This window comes from Sphaerodactylus townsendi, linkage group LG09 (assembly GCF_021028975.2).
Source record: "Sphaerodactylus townsendi isolate TG3544 linkage group LG09, MPM_Stown_v2.3, whole genome shotgun sequence".
NCBI classification, from domain to species: Eukaryota; Metazoa; Chordata; class Lepidosauria; order Squamata; family Sphaerodactylidae; genus Sphaerodactylus; species Sphaerodactylus townsendi.
This window is the reverse complement of record NC_059433.1, coordinates 2,955,522-2,979,928: the sequence shown is the minus strand read 5'-3', so window position 1 is coordinate 2,979,928 and position 24,407 is coordinate 2,955,522. Positions and strand designations below refer to the sequence as shown.

General features: G+C 46.4%; 1 protein-coding gene across 1 annotated transcript in view; it reads left to right on the top strand.

Annotated features, from left to right (window-relative positions):
* The first annotated feature begins 1,807 nt into the window (after positions 1-1,807).
* The window catches only part of DNAH5 (dynein axonemal heavy chain 5), a 227,512-nt gene continuing 204,912 nt past the window's right edge, over positions 1,808-24,407 (top strand). Inside the window, exons 1-8 of the mRNA XM_048507883.1 lie at positions 1,808-2,062; positions 3,642-3,776; positions 7,805-7,889; positions 8,471-8,616; positions 16,711-16,932; positions 20,297-20,434; positions 22,182-22,358; positions 23,439-23,552. Of these exons, the coding sequence (XP_048363840.1) occupies positions 2,006-2,062; positions 3,642-3,776; positions 7,805-7,889; positions 8,471-8,616; positions 16,711-16,932; positions 20,297-20,434; positions 22,182-22,358; positions 23,439-23,552 (1,074 nt within the window). The 5' untranslated portion in view covers positions 1,808-2,005. The remainder of the gene's footprint in view (positions 2,063-3,641; positions 3,777-7,804; positions 7,890-8,470; positions 8,617-16,710; positions 16,933-20,296; positions 20,435-22,181; positions 22,359-23,438; positions 23,553-24,407) is intronic.

Sequence of the window (24,407 nt, the reverse complement as noted above, 5' to 3'; positions counted from 1 at the left end):
AGTTTGGTGCCACAGTGAAACAAGCGACTTAATAAAATACCTAACCTTAAATACTGTTCGTTTCTTCTCTTCTGTGTTTGCAAAATAGTTCCCATATGATTCTCATGCAAAAGTTAGGGTTGGTGCATCATTTGCTGATTGGTGGACCTGCTGACAAAAGCTGCCCACGTTTGCCATGTGGCTCTTCTGCATACTTCCGGATGATTGTTTCTTGACATGTGAGATGATCTCAGCATGTTCTATTTTCTCCCCAACTTGTGCTTTTATACGCTCTGCTTCATGTCTGTTTATGTGGCCACTCAACTAAGTTTTTCTGTGGGACAGGATCTAGAGACTTTTGGATTGTTTGTAATGGATTTTAGCAGTGATCATATCAGAAGGAAACAGAAGTGGGAGCCACGGGCCAGTTAACTTGAAATTCAAGCAAGTGGGGCGAATGATGACAAATTTGATCAGTGCCTCTTATGCCTGGACTCCAACTTCACCAGCTCCAGCCTCTTGTAACTTTTACAATTTAAAGGGCCAAATCACATGTTATGGTGTATAGGGTTTGTATCTTGGGTCTCTACACTGTGGGATTTTAGCTACAGTTTCTCCTCAGTTCCCATTCATGCCATGTATGATTCTGGTTGGGACTTTGGCTGTCATAGATAAAGTCTTCAGCTTTTCCTCCTGTATTGTTATCCTGACCTAATAAGACCATGGGCAGGGGCACTTAATTGATATTAATTTGAGTGTAGTTTTTTAAGATGTGGTTCTTCTGTTAGTTACATTTATTGAAAAATTATGTTTTTTATAGCTCCTCCGGTGAGGTTTAAATAGGGAAACATGAAGGGGCTGTAAATGGCCATCAAACTGTTGCCAGTCGCCTGGCCTCTTTCTCCCTTTATTTATTTTGCTGGCCAGGAAAAGGCTGGATATTGGAGCCATCATTGGCCACATAGTTCTGTGCTTGTTTCTGGCCAATTAGATTTTGCAGGATAAAAATATAAAAATATAATAATAATAGCCATGCTAGAGATATACTACCGGAAAGGTCTCCCACACCAGACAGGTCTCAACCGATAAACCAGACTAAGAGTGTCCACCAACCCATACAATAGGGTGATAGAAATGAAAATAATTCCGTACTGCATCGGTCGTCACACGGGTTAACAAGGGCTGCATTGCATGCTGTCACTGGGCACGTGTCAACAAGTGGGCTACAAGTGGACTATTAGGGGGATGCTATCTAAGTGATCGAGATACATTCCTTTAATGATAGATTCTACAAAGTAATGTGTTTTGTTTTGCTGCTTTGAAGCACCACCAACCCTGCTCACCAGCAGCGCACTGGCACACAATGTCCTTATGCAGGTGTTCTGTGGGATTCCCTCTGAGTTTTCAGGAGGTCTTCACAACCATCAGGACTAGAATCTTGACTCAAAGCTGAGAATGGAAAACTGACATTCCAATAAATGGCGTAGTCATGCTGACTGAATGCTATGCTAGACACCGGGTTACTGTGTGTAGTGTGCCTAAATAAATACAAAAAGAAATCAAAGTGAAAAATGGTATCAGGTGTGACTTCTTGTCTGGCCAATAATAGTCTTTGTGCGACTTCACACTAAAATGCTTTCCTCAGATATAAGCAAACAAGCGACAAGAGAATGCATGTCAGAAAGCACCTGGGAAGACTGACGGTTGGACCTGTAGAGCAGTCTTGCCCACATTTCTTAAGTCAACGCTGCCATAACAACAGAAACAGTACACTGGTTTTATCTCCATGGCTCATACTCATGAGTTCTGGCTGTCTAGTTGACTGCTTTTGGCAGGTTGGGATCTGATCAGAGACCTTCTGGTTGGGAACCAACAGCCAAGGGCTCGTCAAGGAACATCAGGGTAACCTTCAAGGAGTAGGTGGTCCTTGGGTTCCAACGTTTTTTGACAGACGGTTTGGGGCAAACTGGTTCTTCTGGCTTACAATTAAGAGTTAGTTGCAGACTTCCAGACATTGGCTCTCCAGATGTTTAAGGCAGGAAGACGGCAACTGTGGAAACAAAGCGTTTCTAGAGTTTTGAAGGTAAGGGGCTTAAATGTGGGGTCACACTTAATTTGAAATCTGTATTCCCTCCTGTAATTGGAATCAGGAAGGACATAATGCTGCTTTTGCAATGTGTTTTTGTTTAAAGTACTAGGAACAATTGCTTAAGTGGGAACAATCTTGCCTTCCTTTGCAATCGTTTTTTGTGGCACTCGCTTGGATTCAGTTTATATTATTATTCAAGGTGTGGGTGTGTGTGGTGGGGTTTTCTCATACAAAGCTTTGTTAAAGATGCTGGTTTCTGCTGTGGAAGATTAATAGTTACTGCCTTCATGCATGTTGCTTACTGAATGATGAGATAAATATGTTTGTATGGAGTTGTATTTGACTCACAGGGTCCTTGCTCGGAACTTCAAAAGCAGCTGGGGTGATGTGGGTGGGGGGCATTTGAATTATGACAATTGTTAGGTTAACTCCTTGTTTTTTGGAGATCCTGTAGACATCCCATTATGTCTTTTTCCTCCCCTTCCACATGATGAGGTGCTGCCTGTTAGGAAAACATGGTAGGAAAAGGACGTAGATCCAGTTCTGCCCCCCTACTCACCCCCCAAGCTGGAAATCTGATGATGAATTTTAGGTGTCCTAAAAGTTTCATCCTTAATAGGGGTATTTTATATGAAATTCAAATATTTTAATGTGGATAAATTTGAGCTTTGTGTATTTCTATTATGCGTTGATTGCTGTTCCATACATGAGGGATGAGTTTTTATTTCAATAACTGTACTTATTGATTGTCTCCTCTTCCTTTCTCATTTGGACTGTTAGAAAAATGATTGGGAATCGATTCAGGAACCTTTGTCCTAGTTATGATATATAAATGGAACCTCCTTGTATAGAGGTTGTTTTATCTCTAAATACAAATGTTGGGGACAAACAACAGGGGAAGTTGGTTGTGTCCATGACTCCTTTATCAGCTTCCCAGGGACATCTTTCTGCTCTCTCCTGAGAATGTTGGGCCAGACACCTGGGACTCACTCCGTGACTCTGAGGTTGTCCTTGTAGGGAAAGGTATCCCTTCTTTAAGCCCTTTGATGTGAATGGGCTTAGAAAGGTGCGACTTTGCTTAGCATCGCACTGCAAATGTCTTCTTTTTCTCGTGGTTTATACAAAAGGCAGGAACCAGATTCACGGCTGCAAATGAGAAAAGGAGAATAGAAACTGCCAGGAGGTCATGTTTTGTTTTGCAATGCCTTGGGTTACCCGTTGCCTAGCAACTTTCCTGGCTGCTTTGATCAGGTGATTGGAAGCAATTGCTGCCCAGGCGAAATGAGATAGTTCAATCTTTCCTGTTGCTTTCCTAAATCACTGGACTTTTCTTGTTTTTTTAAATCCATGGTAAGAAGTCCTCAGAAAGGCAAGTGGCACATGTGGATTGAAAACGAAACATTTAAATGACATTCCTCTGTGCTGGACTGCTCCCCCCCACCCGCCCCCCGGATCATCTCCCAACTCCTGGTTTGGCTTTATCATTCTGGAACTGAGGGTCTGGTGAAATTAATTGCCTCAAGGGTTTGTATGTCAGGAGCTCATTTACTGAATGACCTTTTTGTTTCTACAGCAAAAGCTGAAGGAGGAGAAAGAGGCCAAACGGGCTCACCTGGATGGGAGGCATGATTACATCCTGTCAATTGTGGCTTCCTGTGTGGATCTGGAGAAGGCGGAAGTGGAGGATGCCGTCCTTGAAGGAACTTTGGTATGGGGGTGGCTTGTGCTCTCGAGGGTGGGAGCTGGTCCCTGCAGACCTGGCGGAATGCCCAGTGGATTGTCCTTACAGATAGAATGATGGTTGTGAACGTTTGGCCAGTTTGCATCTAAAGTCAGAAGGAGTGCTTGTTTCTTTGTGATACAACAAAATCGCTGCTCAGAAAACCATGACTCATCTGAATATTCACCTTCAGTGCTTATTTATTACTTTTTTTATCCTGCCCCTCATTATAGGAGGTCATGGGGGTGTTGATAGTTTCCCCTGCACAGCAACTCTGTGATAGAAAACATTTTATTCTCCAGGTTTTTATGGACATTTATGCTCTGGGTTTTTTTAAATATGAGAGTCATAACAGAGTGTGGACTTGAGCCCTGCTCTTTCCAGGCTCAGTCTAACTGCTATACAATACTGATCTAGATTTTAAAAAATAGTAGGGATCTACTTTGGTTCATGTGTTATGAGTGTATATATAATGCTGCCAAGTTACAGCCAACTGCCCATAGGGCAGGGGTCTTCAAACTATGGCCCTCCAGATGTTCATAGACTACAATTCCCATGAGCCCTACCATTTGCCCATGCTGGCAGGGGCTGATGGGAATTGTAGTCCATAACATCTGGAGTGCCAAAGGTTCGGCACCACGGCCATAGGGTTTTCAAGGCAAGAGACGGACAGAGCTGGCTTGCCATTGCCTACCTGCCTCTGCATAGCTTCCCATCCAAATACTAACCAGGGCCAAAACTGCTTTACTTCTGAGCTCTGACAAGATCAGGCTACCCTGGGCCATTCAGGTCAGGACTGTGGTCTATGGGAAACCCCAGACATCCTGTAGTACTTTCCAGCAAAGGCCAACTAAAATAGCATGACATGGTGTATATGTTGTTGAGTTATTCATCAGGCTGTTTGTTAAATGAAAAAAAGAGTGGGGAAAAAGTGTTCTAGGCCATGTTGTTAGAAGAATATCTGAATGCCGCTGATAAAGAGAGGAACCCTTTAAATTGAGGAAAAAGGAATTTTCCAGAAGTCACCTGAGGTGGACTTTCAGTTTGGTTCCCACTGACTCTTTGCCTAGCCCATCAGGTCAGTTCCCAGTATTGCTAATATCAGGACTATCATATATTTTCCTCATTTCTTAATCATTTAAGGGCCCTGTGGGTTCTGTTCGATTGTGGAGAAGATTTGATCAACTACTGGTTTTTATATTTTCTGTTCAATGGCTGTGGGCGCTTCTTCCCGGAAGACTAAGGTTATGTCCCAGTCTGACACCTTAGCAACTACGCTGCACTGACTCCCATTCTCAGTGTGATGCAGTGGCGAAAAAGGCTAACATGGTTTTGCATCAACAGCAGGGCTCGAGCGAGGAGGAACTGAGCCCAGGGCACATGTGTGCCCTGTGCCCCCGCCACGCCCCTGCCACGCCCCTTCACACCCCCGCCCCGGCGCTCGCCTGGTGTGTTGCATACCCCCTTGTCCCCTTGACTCTACGCCACTGATCAACAGAGGCATAACATCCCCATTACAAGATGTTACAGTTCTGCTGTACATTGGTCAGCCCACACTAGGAGGACAGTGTGAAAATCTGGAGACTTTGCTGTAAATAGATGTGGCCAGAATGGAGCAGGTACAGAAGAGAGCAGTGAGGACGATCGAGCCCTGCAAAGAAAGGCTGAGGGTCTTGGGAATGTTCAGTCAGAAGGACAGGATGTGTGTGTGTGTGGGGGGGGATATGATTGCTCTTTCTAAGTATTTGAAGGTCTGTCACTGAGAGGAGGGCAGGGAGCTGTTCCTGTGGTAGCAGAGGCTAAGACTTGCGATCTTAAAATACATAATTGGCTGAGGGTTCGAATGTCTGATGACGAATCCTTAGCCAATTACCATGCAGGAAGCACAAGGACCCAAGCCCTGTGTGCTGTGTGGGCCCAGCAAAGCCCTTAAACCTGCCCCATGCCCCAAGGAGCCAGACATAGGCCTGCACCCTCCCCCCGCACCCAAAAGATCCAGGCTGGGGTCCACAGAGCTGCTGCCCCATGGACCTGGCACCTTCCACTGCCCCAAGGAGCCAGGCTAGGGCTGCAGAGCTGCTGCTCTGGGGGCCCGGCAAAACCCTCAACCATCCAGCCACCCCAAGAAGCCAGCAAAGCCCTCCCGCCTCCCCCATCCCAACCAGCCAACTTACACTCTCCATCACTCTAACCCACATCTGCCAACCCTCCCCACCCCAATACTCACCTTGCCTCACCTTGTATATTCACATATACAATCATATAATAAAGAATAAAAAATAAGTGATAGCAGTTATATACAGTAAACAGTGATGCAATAATGAATAAATAGTAATTATCATAATAGTCTTAGCATAAATCATAAGGTACCCTATGCAATATTTGATAAATCCGATAGTGATGTTAAACAATATTATAAGATTATTACAGTAAAATAGAATAGATTTTAAAAGTTTGCAGTGGTTACCATTGTAAACTGCTTAAAAATACTTCCCGAATATTGAAAATTAAATTCACATGTTATTATCATGTATTCATAATCTATTTAAGTGTTTTCCTCCCTTTTGACATCTTTTCAATACAACACTTTAAGGGGATTTTTAATCATTCAGAAGCAAGCCTTTATTGGCATAGACAGCAGTGCAACATGTTAGGACGAAGGAAATCTACTGGCATTTAGTAATTTCCAGGAGAAAGTCTGCCACTATCATACAGAGAGAAGGATTAGGATTGTCCAACAAGTAGTGTAATCTAAATAAATCGGGGAGATGGGGTAAATGTAAAGGAGTGAGATTCACATACTTGGATCTGATTTCCTTGAATCTGAGACAGTGAAGTAATTGGTGGGCCAGAGATTCAACTGAGCCATTGTTGCATGGGCACAATCTTTTAGCCTTTTGGTGCCTTGACTTGCAGAAACAGTTTCCCCTGCTCTGAATGAGTGAGCCCCATGATTCTCTTTCAGAGCAATCTGTAAAAAACCTCAGAAAGGGAAGGAAGGGAGTTATATACCGCTGAAAATGTTCATGACAAGCACCCTTCCCTGCCTAGCCCTACCAACAAAAGTGTCAAGGAAGCCGTGAACCCATTTCAAAGCATTTCCATTGAATAGTTTTAAAGGAACATGGAATCCGCTTTCATCCTTGGGGGTTAGAACTACGAGCTCCCTCAGTCTAGGGCTGCTTAAGTTTACATCTGTGTCACAATCAGGCCTGACCTGAGTCATCCAGTACAACAAATCCCCCCCCCCCGATTCTTGAGGAAGTTCCTGAGCTCAGGTGACCTGAGGAGCCGACTAACTCCATGCCATGCCCTCCATGTTGCCCCTTTCTCCACTGGCAGAGCAGTTTATGCCAGTTGTGCCCTGTGCCTTTGATGCTGAGCCTTTGATGCTGAGCTGGCAAGATGCTGTGCTGGCATCTATCTGAGGTATGGCGGCCTGGCAGCCAGTATGCTCCCTGGGTATCCTTAGACTCCACTGCCAGAATCCTGAGTACATCCACCCTCCTCCAGGATTGTGCTATCTGCATCTTGGTTGAATGGTCTTCATGTGACCCTTCTACCCCATTTTCAGTTTTCTATTTGACTCCATTAGCCTTTGATAGCTGTCAGCACTCTCTGTATTTGGAGATTTCTGCATGTATTTCGCAAACCGCGGCTTCTCATGCTGGGATTGAGATCCATTCCAAAATCTTGATTGCACCAGTAGTTTCAATCCTCCAATCTAGTGGCACATAACTGTCGTTGTTTTCTGATCCATGCACTCACAGATGGAGCACTAGTTGAAATGTTAAACACTTCTCAGAACCTGATTGCCATGAATGCCAGCCGCAGGCTTCCGCAGGCCCCTCTGCTGTGGGGTGGATAGTCAGAGCAGGGCCTGAATTTTCACTGTCTGCATTCTGACGTGAGAGATTACTCCAGGCGGCAGGTCGGCATGTGGCTTCTGCCTATCAAGGCTACATATAATGACCCAACTTCACAGTTTATGATTTATTAACTTTGACTTTCAACAGATTGACCGTATTGATAAATTCTTTGTGGCTGGGGGCTTTCGCCATCTCATGTTCTACTATCAAGATGTAGAGGCATCTGAAGCAGGTAGGGAAATGCATGCCTAGAGCATCAGTAGAAATATTCCTTGTACATGAAGAACAGAAGATCGCTGTAGCTTTCCCCCTCCTTTGGCTGAACACTCCCTCATTCACTGTAGGGCAACGTGCAGTGGTGGGATTCAAATAATTTAACAACCGGTTGCTTTCAAACACCATTTTAACAACTTGTTCTGCTGAAGTGACAACATGCCACTGGCAATGTGCCTTCACTCCACACGTGGCAATGGGCCAGTGTGTGTCTGCACAGAGCAGTCCTCCCACCTCACTTGTCTCCTCTAAAGGATGCAGATTGGTTGCTTAGAGCAAGTAAAAGACTATGTGGAGTCATGTAGGAATCCCTCTTAACACGCATGGCTCTGTGAGCTGTAGGTGCCAGAAGCAGTGGACGGTGGCCATACTAAATGAAAAGTCAGACTTAAACATTCTGATACACCTATGGAATTTCTAGATTTTCCTTGTAGGGGGCTGTGAATCCTTCTCCTTTTTACAAAAGGAGGAGAGGCTGTTGTGTTATAGCCCCTTTTCTAAGGAGATATTCTGATTTTTTCCCCTCCTGAAATGTTACAGGACTTGGCCTGGCAGGAGCAACTTCTAAGAATAAAAAGGCTAAAGTATTCATAACAGAAGGAAAGGATGTTGCCTTGACTGGCATATGCGTTTTCTTCATTAGAGCTAACCCTTCCAAAGCCATCACGGCAGAAAATATCCATCATGTAAGTAATACAAAATGTGGCAGCGTAGAAATTCTGTCTCTTGATCATACTGAACATCCTCCCAGTCCAGTGGCGCAGTGCCCATGGGACAGGGGGGAGTGCAACGCCCGGGGCGCGGCTGGGGCATTCCAAAGGCGTTCGAGGGCTGGGGGTCAGCGGGGCACAGGGCGCGCGTATACCCCAGGCACAGTTTCCCCTCACTCAGTCCCCGTCCATCACACTTATAGAACAGCTAAAGGAATAACTGCATCCACTGTAATTCCTCTTCTCCTTGGTAGATGCTTTTCCATTTCAGGAGCAAACCAACTTTGAATGGTCTCACAGCCGGGGCTCCAATATGAGGCACCTTTTCCATTCATACCTTTTCCACCATTTTTACATTGAATGCTGCTATGTTTTTTATTTGTTTTATAGAACTGAATTATGAATTTTAATTTATTATGTATTGTTGTATTTATATTTACTGTACACCACCCAAAGCCCTTCGGGAGTGGGCGGTTTCCAAATCTAGCAAATAAATAAATAAATAAAATATGTGGCACAAGAAGTTGACTGATGGGTGCATAACTCACAGGCTTGAGAACATCTACATTGGCTGCTTGTTTTTCTCAAGCTTAATTCAAGTCCTGGTTATATTCTTTAAAGCCCGTCACAGCCTCGAATCCACAGGTCTGAAGGGCAGCCTCTCTTTGTATTTCCCTCTGTGCCGGCTGTCATGTGCTGGCCACCCTGTTGGCAGCGAAGGATTGTGCAGAGTCTCTATGCACCAAACACTCCAGTATTCCAGAGGGGCTGGGTGTAAGGAATTCCATAGAAGCAGAAATAAAAGGCTTTTTGGGAGTAAAAGTCCATTTATTAAGACATCTTAGAAAGCTCAAGTACAGCAGTGCTTAGGAATAAACACTTGCAAGCGGTTATAACACCCATTCACTATCCCTTGCTTTGGCAGGGCGGGAATTATAGGTCTATGAAGCTTCGCCCACCATGGAGCTGGCCGAATGCGCTCCGGTTACTTCCATCGGCATTGAATCGCTGGCGCTCTCCGCCGAGGGCCTCTTTGGTTTATCGGAAAGGCGTTGAAAGCGAAACGGAATTGGGGGCTTCAATATTTCGGAATAAACCCATTGATTATGCAGAGGAATATCCCACCCAAAGAGACTAAATATTGCAAAGCGTTTGCGATTAAAGCGAGAGTCCAGAATAAGCGTCAATTTAAGTAGTGCTTGTGACCATCAATAATAATAGTCGGTGGGGCCTCTCCAGCGAATTAGGTACCGAAGCATCAGGCGAGGCCTCCGCTGACAAGCTGGAATGGAAGACAGGATGAATGTTGCTGAGAGTTAAGGCCATGGAAATCTAAAGAAACGGTGACATCATTAATCCCTTTAGTAATCTGAAAAGGTCCACAAATCTTTTGCCAAGTTTGGAGTATTTATGCGTCTCTGAGATTTTTTTGTGAATAAAACACACCCAGGAGCCCCTGCGCGGAAAATCCGGCGGTGTTTATCAGCTTACCGGTTTATGCAGAAGTCCCTTTAGCACATTTGTAAAAGCGGTCTGGACCGTTTCCATCCCTAAACTGGGGATGAAATCACTGTTGAAACTCTAGGATTGGCTGCTCTCTTGAGTAGTTAACAGCGGTGGAAAACCAGACACAATTTCAAGGGGTTTTCTTTGTACCTACTATGAACTGCATTGTTGTAAGAGTACTCTGCAAAGCGGAATAAGCTCGCACCAATTGTCTTGGTGGTAGTTGGTGTAACAAGCGTAAATACTGCTCCAGGGTTCTGTTAGTTCTCTCCAGGTCACCATGTCACTTTGAGCGTGGTAAGAGGCGTGGCTGACGGCGACCCAAACAAAAGCAGCTTTCAGAACTTTGAGAGGATGAATTGGGGGCCTTTGGTCAGAGACCACCTTAATGGTGAATGGAGGCGGTAAATATGTTGAATAATGAACTAGCCGTGCCAACTTAGGGAGGATGGGCAGCACATGGAATAAAATGGGCTTGTTTAGAAAATAAGTCTACCACCACCCATAAAAGAGCAGTGTTGCCATGACTTTTCGAGGGCAAATCTGTAATAAAATCCATGGAAATGACTTCCCAAAGTGGGAGGCCACGGGAAGTTGCAACAGCCCATGGGGCTTTCAGGATAGTTTGGCTTCTCTTTCATGACAGCCCTTAATGTATGCCTCAATGTCTTCGCGTGCAGCGCCACTGAACTGCGGTGGGCTAAATGCAGAGTTTTTAAAAGCCAAAATGTCAGCGAGCGGGTATGCGTGGCAAGCTTCAAGGTACTGCTGGGAGGCAGTACCAACAGTCCCTCAGCCAAACTCTATTCTCCAAAGCGCGGGCAAGTCACTTTCTTCAGCTGAGGCTCGTGCAGCCCCGCCTCTTCCCGGTTCCCGCCAGGAGGAGGCGAGGAGCTAGGAATGGGGGGGGTGGAGGAGGAGGAGGAAGCGGCGTTTGAGATCGGTGACAGCTGGCTATAGGAGGAAAGAACAGTCGTGGGAGATGTCGTGGGCGGCTCCACCCACACTCGAGGTAGCGCGTCAGCCGGTATTAGTTTTCAGGGAAAAAAAATGGACTGTAAAGAGAAGCGAGAAATCGGCCCAGCGAAGTTGTTTTGCGAACATCTTGAGGGGGGTGGAAGAATGCCAAGTTTTTTATGATCGACCAAACCTGAAAGGGGTGTTTGTCCTCAACTGAGTAAGTGGAAGTGCCACTTTGATGGCCGCGATCTCTTTATCTCCCACAGTTGATTGAGTTCAGCGCAAGAGAATTTCTTAGACAAATAAGCTGCGGAACCAGCCTACCATCTTTTATTTTTTTTCTGCAACAGGGCTGCCCCAGAATTAGCTGTCGAGGGCATCCGTGAACCACAAGCGGGAGATCTGGGTCAGGGTGTTTTAGGATAGGTTGGTGGTAAAGCAGACTTTAAGAGCTGAAAGGCTGTTTGACGCCTCCCTCAGACCAGGAAAGGGGCCCCAGGCTTAGCGGACAGTGGATCTTTACCCTTAGTGCGTAAAGAGGTCTGTGAGAGGAGAGTCAGTTCAGCGAATTGGGGTATAAAGTCTGATAGAAATTAGCAAAACCAAGAAAGATTGGAGTTCTTTGCGGTTGGTGGGGCAGGCCATTGGAGGACTCGCGTCAATTTTAGCAGGATCATTTTTCAAGCCCTCGGGATCAAGAGTAGCTTAGTAAGTCAATGGAGGAGTCTGAGTGAAAGCACTGCATTTGGAAGTTTGGCGAAGGATTCAATAGAACTTAAGTTTCAATACCTCCGAACCAATGTCTCATGTAACTTTATGGTTTTGCGGTAGATAAAAGCGTCATCTAAAGTGCCTACAACTCCCTTGTACAATAAATCATGAAGAACCGTTGATAAAGGGCCATAAAATCCCACTTAACCAGCGAATGGCATTATTAAAGTATTCAAACTGTCCAAACTTTGTGTTAAACGCGATCAAAAGTGTTCATAGCCTTCAGCAATTTCTGAGCTCTGTAGTAAGCTTCTCTCAAAGTCAACAATTTAGTAAAATCGCCCTTTGCCGGTGCATCTAAAGAGGTCCATGATCCAAAGGCAAAAGGATATTTATTGGACAGGAGGCGCTGCTAGAACCTCGATAATCTGTGCAAAGCCGTAAGGACCCATCTTTCTCTTTACAAACAAAACGGAGCAGCGTGTGTGTGTTTGGTAAACCCGTGATGAACCCACATGAGCAAGGTTCTTGTCCAAGAGAGCCGCAGGAGTTCCTTCTCCTCATTGGGACTCATCGCGTTAAGATTCTACCTTTGGGTAGTTGCTGCTGGTTGTATAACAATTTTGCAGTCAGTGTCTCTGTGGGTGGCAACTGATGGCATTCTTGCTCCACAACTCTGGCTAGATCATGATATGCAGATGGGATGCCAATAAGATCGGGAGCAATAAGCTGAAGAAGCCAGGGAGGGTAATGTCAGGAGAAGTTGGGTTTTCCCCAGTTCATGTGTTCACCATGCAGGGAGGGTCAATGTAAATTCTAAAGATCCCGTTCTTCCAAATGAACTTTGGTTCATGTAACAGTAACCAAAGGCATGCCCAAAACTATGGAGTGTTTGGCCACTGAGTGCCAAGAGATAAAACCTAATTTTCTCCCAATGGTCGTGCGCAGCGGAGGAAGGCAACCATGTTTTGTACTAGGCGTTCGCTACGTTCTGAGGCACGTCCATTTGGAATTGAATGGAAGCTTAGCCAGGGAATTTGGTCCAGACCTAGCTCCTCTGCCACCTGAGGGCATTAAGCAGTGGAGCAGCCAGAATCCACTGTAGGCGAGGCTATGATGCGAGTGTGTTTAAGCGGGGCTGCCCAGAAATGCTTTGACAGTAATGGGAGCTGCCTTCACTCACCACGCCAGGAGTCGGGCCCATGTCCATGGGGAAGAAAGACAGCAGCTGCTTCCCCTCCTCTGGAGTGCGCTTCGATGACCGCTTTAGGCAGGGCCCGTCGGCGGCCCCTGACGCCTGTAGCGGTGGCTTGGCAGATGGGAGTGCGTAGCTGGGCGGTTGGTTCTTGTTTGTAGGACAGTTGGCGGCTAAGATGGCTGGCCTCCATAATCAAAGACACAATCCCAGTGTTTGGCAATGTTCGAGGTGGTTTTCGGTAAAGGGCAGCTGGGCGACGAGTGAACACAGTAGTGGGTTTTGGCGTGGGCGGCCACCGCCTGGCGTATTCCAGAGCGAGATGCCACCTGGGATCCCAACTGGATCCAATCTGCAATAGATACGAGGGACCGAATTAAAACACCGTTTCACGCGGCTTGCGTCCACAGCATCCGGTATTCGCATTTCATGCGGTCCGGGCCACTCAGGAGGAAGTCGGGCAGCCGCCGCCTGAAATTCACGGGCAAATTCTGCAACGGGCGGTTGCCTTGCTGGATAGTTTTGATGAGTGCGGATAGCTTCCATTCTACGGCCTGGATGCTTAGGCTAGCTCTTAAGGCTTGGAGGAATCACGGGCACCCGTCGCGAGAGTCTTCATCCTGCAAATCTAGAAGAGTCCGCGAACCAGTCGGCTGCTGCCCCATCAGAATGAGGAACCGATGTCCATTTTTTCGCTCAGACCGGTATAAAATCATCATAGTCTTCCAAGTGGGCATTGAGTTGCAAAATAAGTAGGGGAAGTTTAGGCGTCCCATCAAACGGGCTGGTATCGAAGGGCCGTCGTAGCCCCGTTCAACGGCTCTTGGTGCCTGCTGGGGGGTGGTGGTTGCGGGTTGGGCAGGTTGGGCAGGCAGCTGCTGTAATGCGGGGGCGGAATCGAGGGGTGGCGGTGCGCTGGCGTTTGGGTAGCCAGGACCAGATCATTGGCCCCCCCTGGCACCGCGATCAGTAACAGCATAGACTCCCAACCGGTTCCTGGTCTGCTGCCTCCTTAGCTCCCTCTCCAAGCGCAGCCAGCTCCCTCTCCTTGAGGTCATCGCATCCTGAAGATGCGCATGCAAAGCAGCTTTCTCCAATTTAGCCAGTTCGTCCCGTTTAAAGGGCTTCAGAGTAGAAGCTGCGTCGCATGAGACTTCTGAAACGCTTCGGCCGTTGTATAAATCCAGTCTGGAGTGTTCCAGGACTTTATCATGGACTGACAGATTCTGGGCATATTGTCGCTGGAGCGCATCTTTATGCACGGTCCAACTCGAGGTTGGACTTCTTTGCGTGCCGTTCCGGTCCCTCTGCAGGTTTTCAACGCTCTTTGCTGCAACTGTGCCCGCGTTCCTCTTCCCATAGCTGGCGTTCGCGGGTCCATGCTTCTTGGGCATCTACGCCTGGCGTCGCCCTACTTCCTCATCCCAGGTCTCGCCGGAAGGGAGAGGAACAGATCGGCTGGGAGTGCAGGCTTTCTTCCGGACTCTTCTTCACCATCTGGAAGCGGGAACATCGGAGACACCGTAACCGCCCGTAGCCACCGTGGCTCCCGAGGCACCACCTCAGGTGCGGTCGCTAGCCGGGATCAGGGGTCGATTGGGGCGATGCACGATACCCTCCCAATTCCAGGTTTAGTCCCGTGTCCTTTGGGCGGGCCCCAGTGCTGTGCCGGTGGTTCCTTGGGAGCATCCCGCAAAATCTGAGTCCAGGGGCGTTCAATGCAGTTCCTGGGTTGCGCATGAAAGGTGGTCAGGCCAAAATAACCATGACAGGTTGCATCTGAGGTTTGTAATCCCACGAGGCGGGTAGAGAATCCGATCCACGAAACCGATCCATAGACAGCCCCAAACGGCTCATGGAAGTCCCCATGGTGATGCGTCCACGCGTCCCTCGTTCCAACGGGAGTAAAGGAAGACTTCGTGCTGTCTGAGGGCGAGAAGAGCCACCAGACCCGTTCTCTGCTGGTGCCTCCAGATCCAGAAGGGAAGGTCGGAGCCTCTTTGGGGGCTACCGCTTTTATGAAAACATTCAACTCACCATGTCAAGACACCAGAGGTCCACTGCACTAGGAATATAGATGTATTAGGATTCCTGCCACAATGTAAGGAATTCCATAGAAGCATAGAGTAAAAGTCCATTTATTAAGACATCTTAGAAAGCTCAAGTACACGCAGTGGCAGGAATGACACTTCCCGCCAGAAGCACAGGTTATAACACCATTCACCCCATCCCCCCTTCCTGCTTCCCATGGGAACGGAGTCCTCATCTCCCGCGCAGAGATAAGGTCTCCGCCGAAGAAGCTGGCCCATCGCCCGGGCTGTGGAATGCACTCAAGGTTACTTCACCATCAACACCATTGAATCCTTTACACTGGGAAGGTTGACGGCTCAGAATCTCCTGTGTTCTTCTTCTGGTTTGGTCTGTTGCTGCCTTTGTTTACTCAGATTGCTGCTTGCTGGGAACTTCCTTCCAGCTGTTGTTTCTTCTTTCCTTCTTTGTGCTCTTTTTTCCTGTCCTTCATGAGAGCAACATGCACTCTCTGAATTGTTAGAAGTGAATGACTTTGCCTTAGACTCCAGAAAGGGACGAAAAAGAGTCAGAGAGAGAGCTAGGTCAGGATGCTGAGCATCCTTCCTTTCCAGCGCTCTTCTGCTATCTCTTTGATGTGTAAGAGGGCTGCTCTCAGGAAGTCTTCCTTCTGGCTGATACCTTCGCTATCTCTTCATTTTGTACCATGAGAATGAAACATTTTCCCTGTATCTCCATCCATCCCAGTTAGCTAGATTAGAACCCTTTCTCTGTCCTGCCTAGAATGGAGTTCCTTACATTGAAGGACTCATATTCATTTGCTAAGATTTATTAATTAGTTTATTATATTTATAGTCCACTTTTCTCAGAAACTCAGAGACACATAGTGAGCCTGTACAATCACAAAAATGGGACATTCAAATAGCAATGTGTTAGGATTTTAGAAGTCACATGACCAATTAAGCAGCACAGAAATTCCATAAATAGGATCCGATTTACAATAAGCGATACACAACAGAATAGACTAACAGAACCTAATCATCTATCCAAGCTAGCTTGTAAAACAATTTTGTGAAGTGCAACACTATTAAAGATAAAAATGTTCTCTGTGTAACTTTTTTTCCTCAATAGCAGCACACCCCCAGGTAATTCAAAAGTGCTTTGAACACCCTTCTAATCAAAATTCCATCACAAATCTCTCCCCATCTGGTTTATCTAGTTTGATAGCTATGATGCTGACAATTCCTTTCCTATCTCAGTATGGAATCCTTTGACCAATGTAAAGGATACATTTCTTTTCCCAAGCATCAAGCCTTGTGTGGACTTCTTCCCCGAAAACAGCCTCCCCCCCTTTGTGAGGGCACAGCCAGCTCCTGCTATCCTGTCTGCCCTCTCGGAATCACTCACTTGGCATTTGCTAGAGCCAGGCACTTTTTGACAGAGGTTCATGCTTTGTAAAACGGGCTTCCTGCCGAGGTAAAGGGGCATCAGGCTGTTTTATTTTTATAGCAAGATATGAGAGCTACACACACGCTATTTTTTACAGTGTGTTACAGTATAATGGAGAAAATTGTCAGCCACCTTGAACCCACAAGGGGCTCCATTGTAATATAACGAATGGAGGCGGGAGATGTTCAAAATAACCAGTATGTTTGTTGTTTTGTTCTCAGGAAGTGGCTTTCAATATGTTGGATGCGAGTCACAGTGGCTTACTGAATAGCGTGCAGCGCTTGCTGGCGGACATTTTTATTCCAGCTCTAAAGACAATGGACTCTGGCTGGGGAGAGCTTGGGGGTCCCCAGAAAGGGGCCAAAGTGAAGCAGGACTTCCTCACTTCTCTAGAGGGATTTGTCAGTGTCCTTTCAGGAGCTCAGCAGAGCCTGAAGGAGAAGGTAGGCCTGTGTGTACATGTGCTACATGATGGGTCCAGAGAGGTGAGACAAGATCACCAAACAAAAATGTTTTGCTAGGAGTTGCACTCTAGGAATCTAAAAATGCACAGGAACAGTTCTGAAAAATGTTGGCCATGTCATGGGACAAGTTTTTATGACCATCCGTTGAAACCGTAATGTGCAAGAGATTAAGTGTATTCAAAAATTATTATTGGTTACAAAATTCCAATCAATCCATCTATCAGTGTTTTGAGATGTTTGAATTTGTTATTGATGGAAACATGGGGAGCTTTTTGTAAGCCTGCTGGTCATAGTCATGCTGGGAAGACCTCGGGGACATTAATTGATCCCAAGGGTAGAAGGAGGAAGAGGAAAGACAAATGAACTGGGTTAATTAATAAACCCATTGTGAAATTTGTGGGATGGATGACGCCACTGTACTGGTTCTCTCTCTATCTCTCTCAGTATCCTCTCATATATTGGAATTGGGTTAAGCCAGGAAAAAATATAAAATTATTAATTTTGACAGTTTAACACTGGTGTAGTATAATCTTTTCATTTATATATACCTTATGCACTTGTGTATATACTTTTTTAGCACATTTTTTGTGCTGAAAAACCCCACCTTGACTTATGCGCAAGTGAACGGGTGGCGAGCGGGTGGCGAGCAAAAAAAGGCTGGGAGCTGAGGGTGTTTTTCTGCACCTGCCTCCTGCTATGTGGACACAAAGGCAGCTCCCAGGTAAGCCTTGGGCTGTTGCTTCGCTGCACTACAGGGGGCCAGTAGCTTCATTCACAGTGAATATTCAGTGAACAGGTGTGAATATTAAATATTAAATTTATATGTTCAGGCCAGGAAGCTCCATGAATGCTAGGGAGCCATACTCATTGGGAAATTCGCACCATTGGAGCCCATGGTGGCAGGAATCCCCCCCCCCCACAGGGTGCCCTGGGGTGCAGCCACTGCCAGCACCTTTCTCGGCCCCCACCCAGTATTTTTTGGAAAGCAGGTGGGACTTCTGTCCAGCTGAGCTTGCAGACCTGCAAAAAAGACTTGCTTTGGGGCAGCGGCTGCCATCACCACGCAAGCATCTTCACTGTGTCATGATAAGCTATCCGTGTTGAAGGAGAACCTGTAGGGACTTTTTAAAAGGGGGATCTTGTTGAGCATCTTCCCTATGAAACTCTGAAGAGATACTGTCTGTGAGAGTTATATATTCCACTTCAGAACTTTTGAAGTTATTGTTGATACCATACTGTTTTTCTTTGAAATAAATATTTAAAAACATTTTTATTGGTATCTATTTTTTTTAATTTACCAGTAGCTGCTGCATTTCCCACCCTAGACTTCTACACGAGTCAACAAGTTTTCCCAGTTTTTTGTGGTAAAATTAGGTGCCTCAACTTATATGCGGGTCCACTTATACACGAGTATATAAGGTACTAACCACAACCCAGCTGAATCAGTGGGCTTAGAGTGAAGCTTCTCCATGTAGAATGGCACTAATAGACTTAGTTCTGACTGAGCTGGTAATGCTGGATCTGGACTGCATCACTCAAGACAGCTGGTGTAGACTGGGCTGTACAGCAATAAAAGAAATCCCTGCATAGGGTGAGCGAGCGAGTGGCTAGGAAGGCTGAGGCTTCTGTTTGTGGAGAACTGCTCAGTTCAACCACTACCTGCTATTTGCAGAGGCAGTAGATAGAGTGCATGCAAGGACATAGGTAAGGGGGGGGTTCCCGGGTTCAACCCCCCCCCCTTATATGTCCAAAGTTCCGCCCCATTTGTGTTTTTTGTATTTATTAGTATTTTTTCAGTTTTTGGCCTGCAGAAGGTGCAGCTTTTAGGCTAGCAGCACAAAAATTTCAGGAATTTGTTGGGAGACTCTCCTGATGATACCACCCAGGATTGGTAAGATTTGGTTTAGGGGGTCCAATGTTATTGACTCACAAAAGGGGTGCCCCACCCCCTATTGTTTCCAATGGGAGCTAATAAGAGACGGGGGCTACACATTTGAGGGTCCATAACTTTGTACCCCCTGAACCAAACTTCACTAAACCAAGGTGGTATCATCATAATAGTCTCATTCTGATACCACCCAGGTTTGGTAAAGTTTGGGTCAGGGGGTCTAAAGGTATGGACTCCCAAAGGAAGTGCCCCATCCCCCATTGTCTCTAGTGGGAGCTAATAGGAGATGGTGGCTACACTTTTGAGGGTCCATAACTTTGGACCCCCTCAATCAAACTTCACCAAATCTGGGTGGTATCATCAAGAGAGTCTCCTAAAGATACTCTGAAATGTTGGTGCTGCTAGCTTAACAATTGCACCCCTGACAGCAGGCACCCCCAAATTTCCCCAGATTCTCCTTTTAAATCCACCCCCTTCGGCATAGATTTAAAGGGAGAATCTGAGGTCCCCAGTTTAAAGATTGAAAGTGATGCTGTTTCAGGGTGGGGGAGAATCCACCCCAAAACAACATCACTTTCAATGTTGTTTTAACTGGGGACCCCAGATTCTCCCTTTAAGGTGGATTTAAAAGGAAAATCTGGGCTCCCTAGTTTAAACACCACTGAAAGTGATGCTGTTTGGGGGTGGATTCCAGCATCACAGTGGCTGCCCATGGAGGGGGCAGGGGTGCAAAACTCAGATTTTGCACCGGGCTCCATTTTTCCTAGCTACGCCTCTGCCTGGAGGGGAGAGCAGAAGGGACTGCCGGCTGCTGGCTGGGAACGCAGCCAGGGGGGATGGGGCGGGGAGGGCAGGGGAGTCTGCCTTCCCTGGCCTCGGAGAGCTGCTTTTATAAGCACTGAGGCTGTGGGTGGGGCTTGGGGAGGTGAGGCCACGCCCCTAGGGGCCCCCGAACCCACCCCATAAAAAATCTATACCTACGTCACTGAGTGCATGTCAGTGGATTCCTCAGGCCTCTGCCAATGGCTAAAGGTTTTTTTGGGTTGCCAGGAATTCTGGACAGATTTGGGCGCCTTGCAGATATTCTGTGTGAACTGAAAAAGCACTCTCTTGCAGTTGAACACTGTAGTGGAATGTAACTACTGGGGTCAAACTGCCTTTCAGGGAAGGTTGTCCACCATTTCTGATGTCTTGTCAAGGCGAAACTGGTAACCTTCCAAATTTCCACAGAATGCAGTTAGGTATTGATATATTCTTATGCAGATCAGTTAATTGATGTCCAAAAAAGGGCCACGCGAAGCCCAAAGTGTTTTGGCTGCAGGTCTCATAGGCAGTAACCACCTGGAGCTTTAAACTGGATGTTCCAGCTAGCCTATCCAAAGTGAATGATTTCCTGGGGACAAAAGGATCTTGCAAGCATATGCAGAACCATAATGGCTGAAAATTATTGTTTAGGTGAATCTGAAGAAGTGTGACGGCTGTGATTTGAAAGCCTTAAAAGGACCTGCGGACTACCTGGTTGCAGCCAACAGCATGGAGATTTTAGAACAAATGGAAACTTTCATGAAAATCTGGATTAAGCAAATAGAGCAGGTAGTGTTCGGAGGGGCCTTGTTTATGAATATGGAATGATAGGGACATAGAAGAAGAGTTGGATTTATATGCTCCCTTTCTCTCCTGTAAGGAGACTCAAAGGGGCTAACAAACTCCTTTCCCTTCCCCCTCCTCCACAACAAACATCCTGTGAGGTAGGTGGGGCTGAGAGAGGTCAGAAGAACTGTGACTAGCCCAAGGTCACCCAGCTGGTGTGTGTTGGAGTGCCCAGGCTAACTGAATTCCCCAGATCAGCTTCCGCAGCTCAAGTGGCAGAGCGGGGAATCAATCCTCCAGATTAGAGTACATCTGCTGTTAACTACTACGCCACTGCTGCTCTTAACCACTACACCATAGCAGGCATTCTTGTGGGTGAGCATCAGCACTGACCCTCAGCTTTGATGCCACTGACGGGAAACCAGCCATGAAACTGAAACTGAAGGTTGCGCTGCATTTTATTCTTTCACCACCCAGGCATGGAAGACCTAAGCTTCTCCCCACCTTCCAAATTGATTGAACCAGCGCTTCTTTTAATCTTCAGCAAGAGATGGTGTTGGGAAGGTGGATTATTTTTCCAATCATGGCTTTGCTGTGCTGATGAAATGTTCCAAGCAAAAGGTCATCCTCTTCTTTGGAAGAAGGAGAGATACAGACAGTTAGACTATGGGCATTTGTCATGAGCTACTGTGTGAAGGAGCGGGCATTAATTCATAGGGTCACCATGATTTGAAAGTGACTTGATGGTGCTTAACACACACTACACACACACACACACACACACACACACACACACACACACACACACACACACAGAGAATGTAAAGTGTCTTCTAGTATTTTGCACTGTCCTATTTTCCTGTGACAGAATGGAACTCTCTGGCCTCCCCCACCAAGCACCCCCTAATCTCCAGGAAATGCTGCTCATGAAAAATAGGGGGCCCAGAGGAATGGCATGATGGGGGAGGGGCCAAGGTAGGAAGAGGGAATCAATGGCATTAGGGTTGCCAAACTCCAGGTGGTGGCTGGAGATCTCCCACTATTACAGTTGATTTTCAGGTAACAGAGATCAGTCTCTCTGTGTTGAAAGGTGGACCCTGTGGCATCACACCCCACTGAGGTCTGTCCCCTCCCAAGACCCCCCTCCTTCTCAGGCTCCAGTCCCAAAATCTCTAGCCGTTTTCCCACCCAGAGCTGGCAGCCCTCGTGGCAATTGCCCGTTCAGTCTGGATCCAGTCTGTTGCTGGTTGGGGTGTTGAGAATAAGTGGGGTCACCAACCTCCGGAGGAAGGGCTGGAGGTCCCCCAGAATGGAAAGTAGTCTCCAGAGATGGCAGCTGTGGAGGGGAGGCGTTACGGCATCCTGATCCCCACTGAGCTTTCTCCCCATTCTGGACTCTTTCTACTCCAGACACCAACCCCAAATCTCTAGGAATTCCCCAGCCTGGCAGCCCTAAGAATGAGGCAGAACTACGTGCTGTCTTTTAGTTCTTCATCAGCTGTTTTTGAAGGCAGAATTTACACGGGGGCCTCAGCAAGTAAAAAAAACAAACCCCTGTGATTCAGGAACAGCCGCCAGGTTTATTATTTGCTTATTTAACCTGAAGGGTTTATTAAGGAGAAATCTTACCAAAATGATCTACTATTAATGCTGTCAGCCCAGGAACTGGTGCAGTGGCATGCGGCTGCACACTGTTGTGGTCATTTGGTTGCTTGCATGCAGGATTGACCATCTTCTGCATGAATTGCAGGTCATTGCTGAAAACGACCAGTTGCGGAAGGAAGCGGATGATCTTGGGCCACGAGCGGAGCTTGACCACTGGAAGAAGCGGCTCTCCAAGTTCAATTACCTTTTGGACCAGCTCAAGACCTCCGATGTGAAGGCTGTCCTGGGAGTGCTGACTGCTGCTAAATCGAAGCTCCTACAGGTATGCCGGGACTGGCTTCAGCATCATAAGACTGGGAACCACCCCAATGAATATGTAGCAGAAATACGCCAGGCCAACTTCAACAAAAAAACTGCATCAAATCTACAACTTTCCAGTGAAATACAAAACAGCAAAAAATAAAAAGGTCGTTAAAAAAAGCTGTAGTTTGCTTCACACAGTCCAGTAAGCAGCTTAACCCGCCAGGCCTGAGACAGTTTCTGGGTGAGTAGAAAAGATAACCTCAGCTCTTGCCGAACAGTTTTGCTGAAGGAAGTGTTCCTGCCAGTGAATCCTGACCTTCTCACCCTGCTTCACAAGTCCCCTAAGTCCATGGTGGCGAACCTTTGGCACTCCAGATGTTATGAACTACAATTTCCATCAGCCCCTGCCAGCATGGCCAATTGGCCATGCTGGCAGGGGCTGATGGGAATTGTAGTTCATAACATCTGGAGTGCCAAAGGTTCGCCACCACTGCCCTAAGTGCTGTTCCTGATGGGCAGCACACCTTGAAGGCTGACATGAGGGAAGAGGTGAAGGTCTGCAGTGGAAGGAGGTAATCAAAGAATTTGCCCCTCCCCTTCAAGTGAAATTGTCCAAGGGGTTTTACCCAAGATTAGTCCTATTCCTGTTTAGTGAGAGCATCCCCTAGTCTGATGTAAACATTTTGTGGCAATAACTTAATGACTAAACTGAGGTTACTGTACTTGGTCACATCATGAGAAGACAACACTCGCCGGAAAAGATAATATGCTAGGAAAAGTTGAAGACAGTAGGAAGAGGAAGACCCAACACAAGATGGATTGACTTAGTAAAGGAAGCCACAGCTGTCAATTCATGTCTGGAGCAAGACTGATAATGATAGTATGTTTTGGAGGTCACTAATTCATAGGGTCACTCTGTCAGAAGTGACTTGATGGCATAGAACAAACACAATGGAATGAGTTCCTTTGATTCTCTGAGGCAGAATTGTGTCTGTTATGTGTCAAAAGCTTTCAGAATACTCTGTAGCTACATACGCAAACTTCAGAGCAGCATGTGTCGCTTAAACAAATTTTTGTGCTTGCGTTTTAATTTTTGAAGAGCTGGCGAGAGCTGGATACTCGGATCACTGATGCCACAAACGAAGCCAAAGACAATGTAAAGTATCTGTACACCCTTGAGAAATGCTGTGATCCTCTCTACAATAGTGACCCTGTAAGTAGAAACTCTTTGCTCATTATAAAAGTATGCTTATCCCTTAGGTCACAAACAAATGATAGCCAGTAACATTTTCAGAGGTCCATAATCTTAAAACTAGTTTAAAAACTGATATAGAAATGGGTAACTCCTTTCAGTGGTTGTTTCCTGTTATGCGAAAGAAGTATTATTTTCGTGCGGATGGGGTGGTATGTCAAGTTTGAATGAATGAATGAATGAATGAATGAATGAATGAATGAATAAATAAATATTTTTAGTCTGAGTACTGTGGAATATAACTGCTTAAAGAAAAGGGCAAGCCAACATGACCTTTTCAGGGTGGGGTAAGGAGATACTTTAGAGAGCGGGACACAGGGTTAAGCTCGGTGGACTATTCCAGGAGAATTTCCCAGCATATTTTGGTTAATTTGAAGAGCGTCAGGCCTGAGCCTGATGGTTGGGGGTGGTTTGGCATTTGCAAGGGAACTGCAAGGCCTTCTTCTCTGCAGGTATCCGGGTATCTGTCTGTGTCCTTGGAGCCAGGAAGAGCAACCGCTTATCAAGTGTAAAATGTTCCCAGCTCTCTTATGCTTTGTTCTAGGGGCACAGTGAACTGTTTGGGTTACAGGGGGGCGGGGTGCTGTGGGGGAGATAGGCAAGTGATTTTCACGGGATTCTTCAGAATCGTCTTTGCTGATGTTTACCCTTTGATTGTAGAGCAAATCTACAGTTTCTATTCGTTTTGGACCCGGGCTCTGACAAAGAGTCAGATGTAGATTTATCTGCTTTATATGGTTAGCCTAAATCTGTTTGTTAAAGGAACTGTGTGAAAAACTGCAGCAGAGCTACTCTGCGGACTGACTGGTATATCTG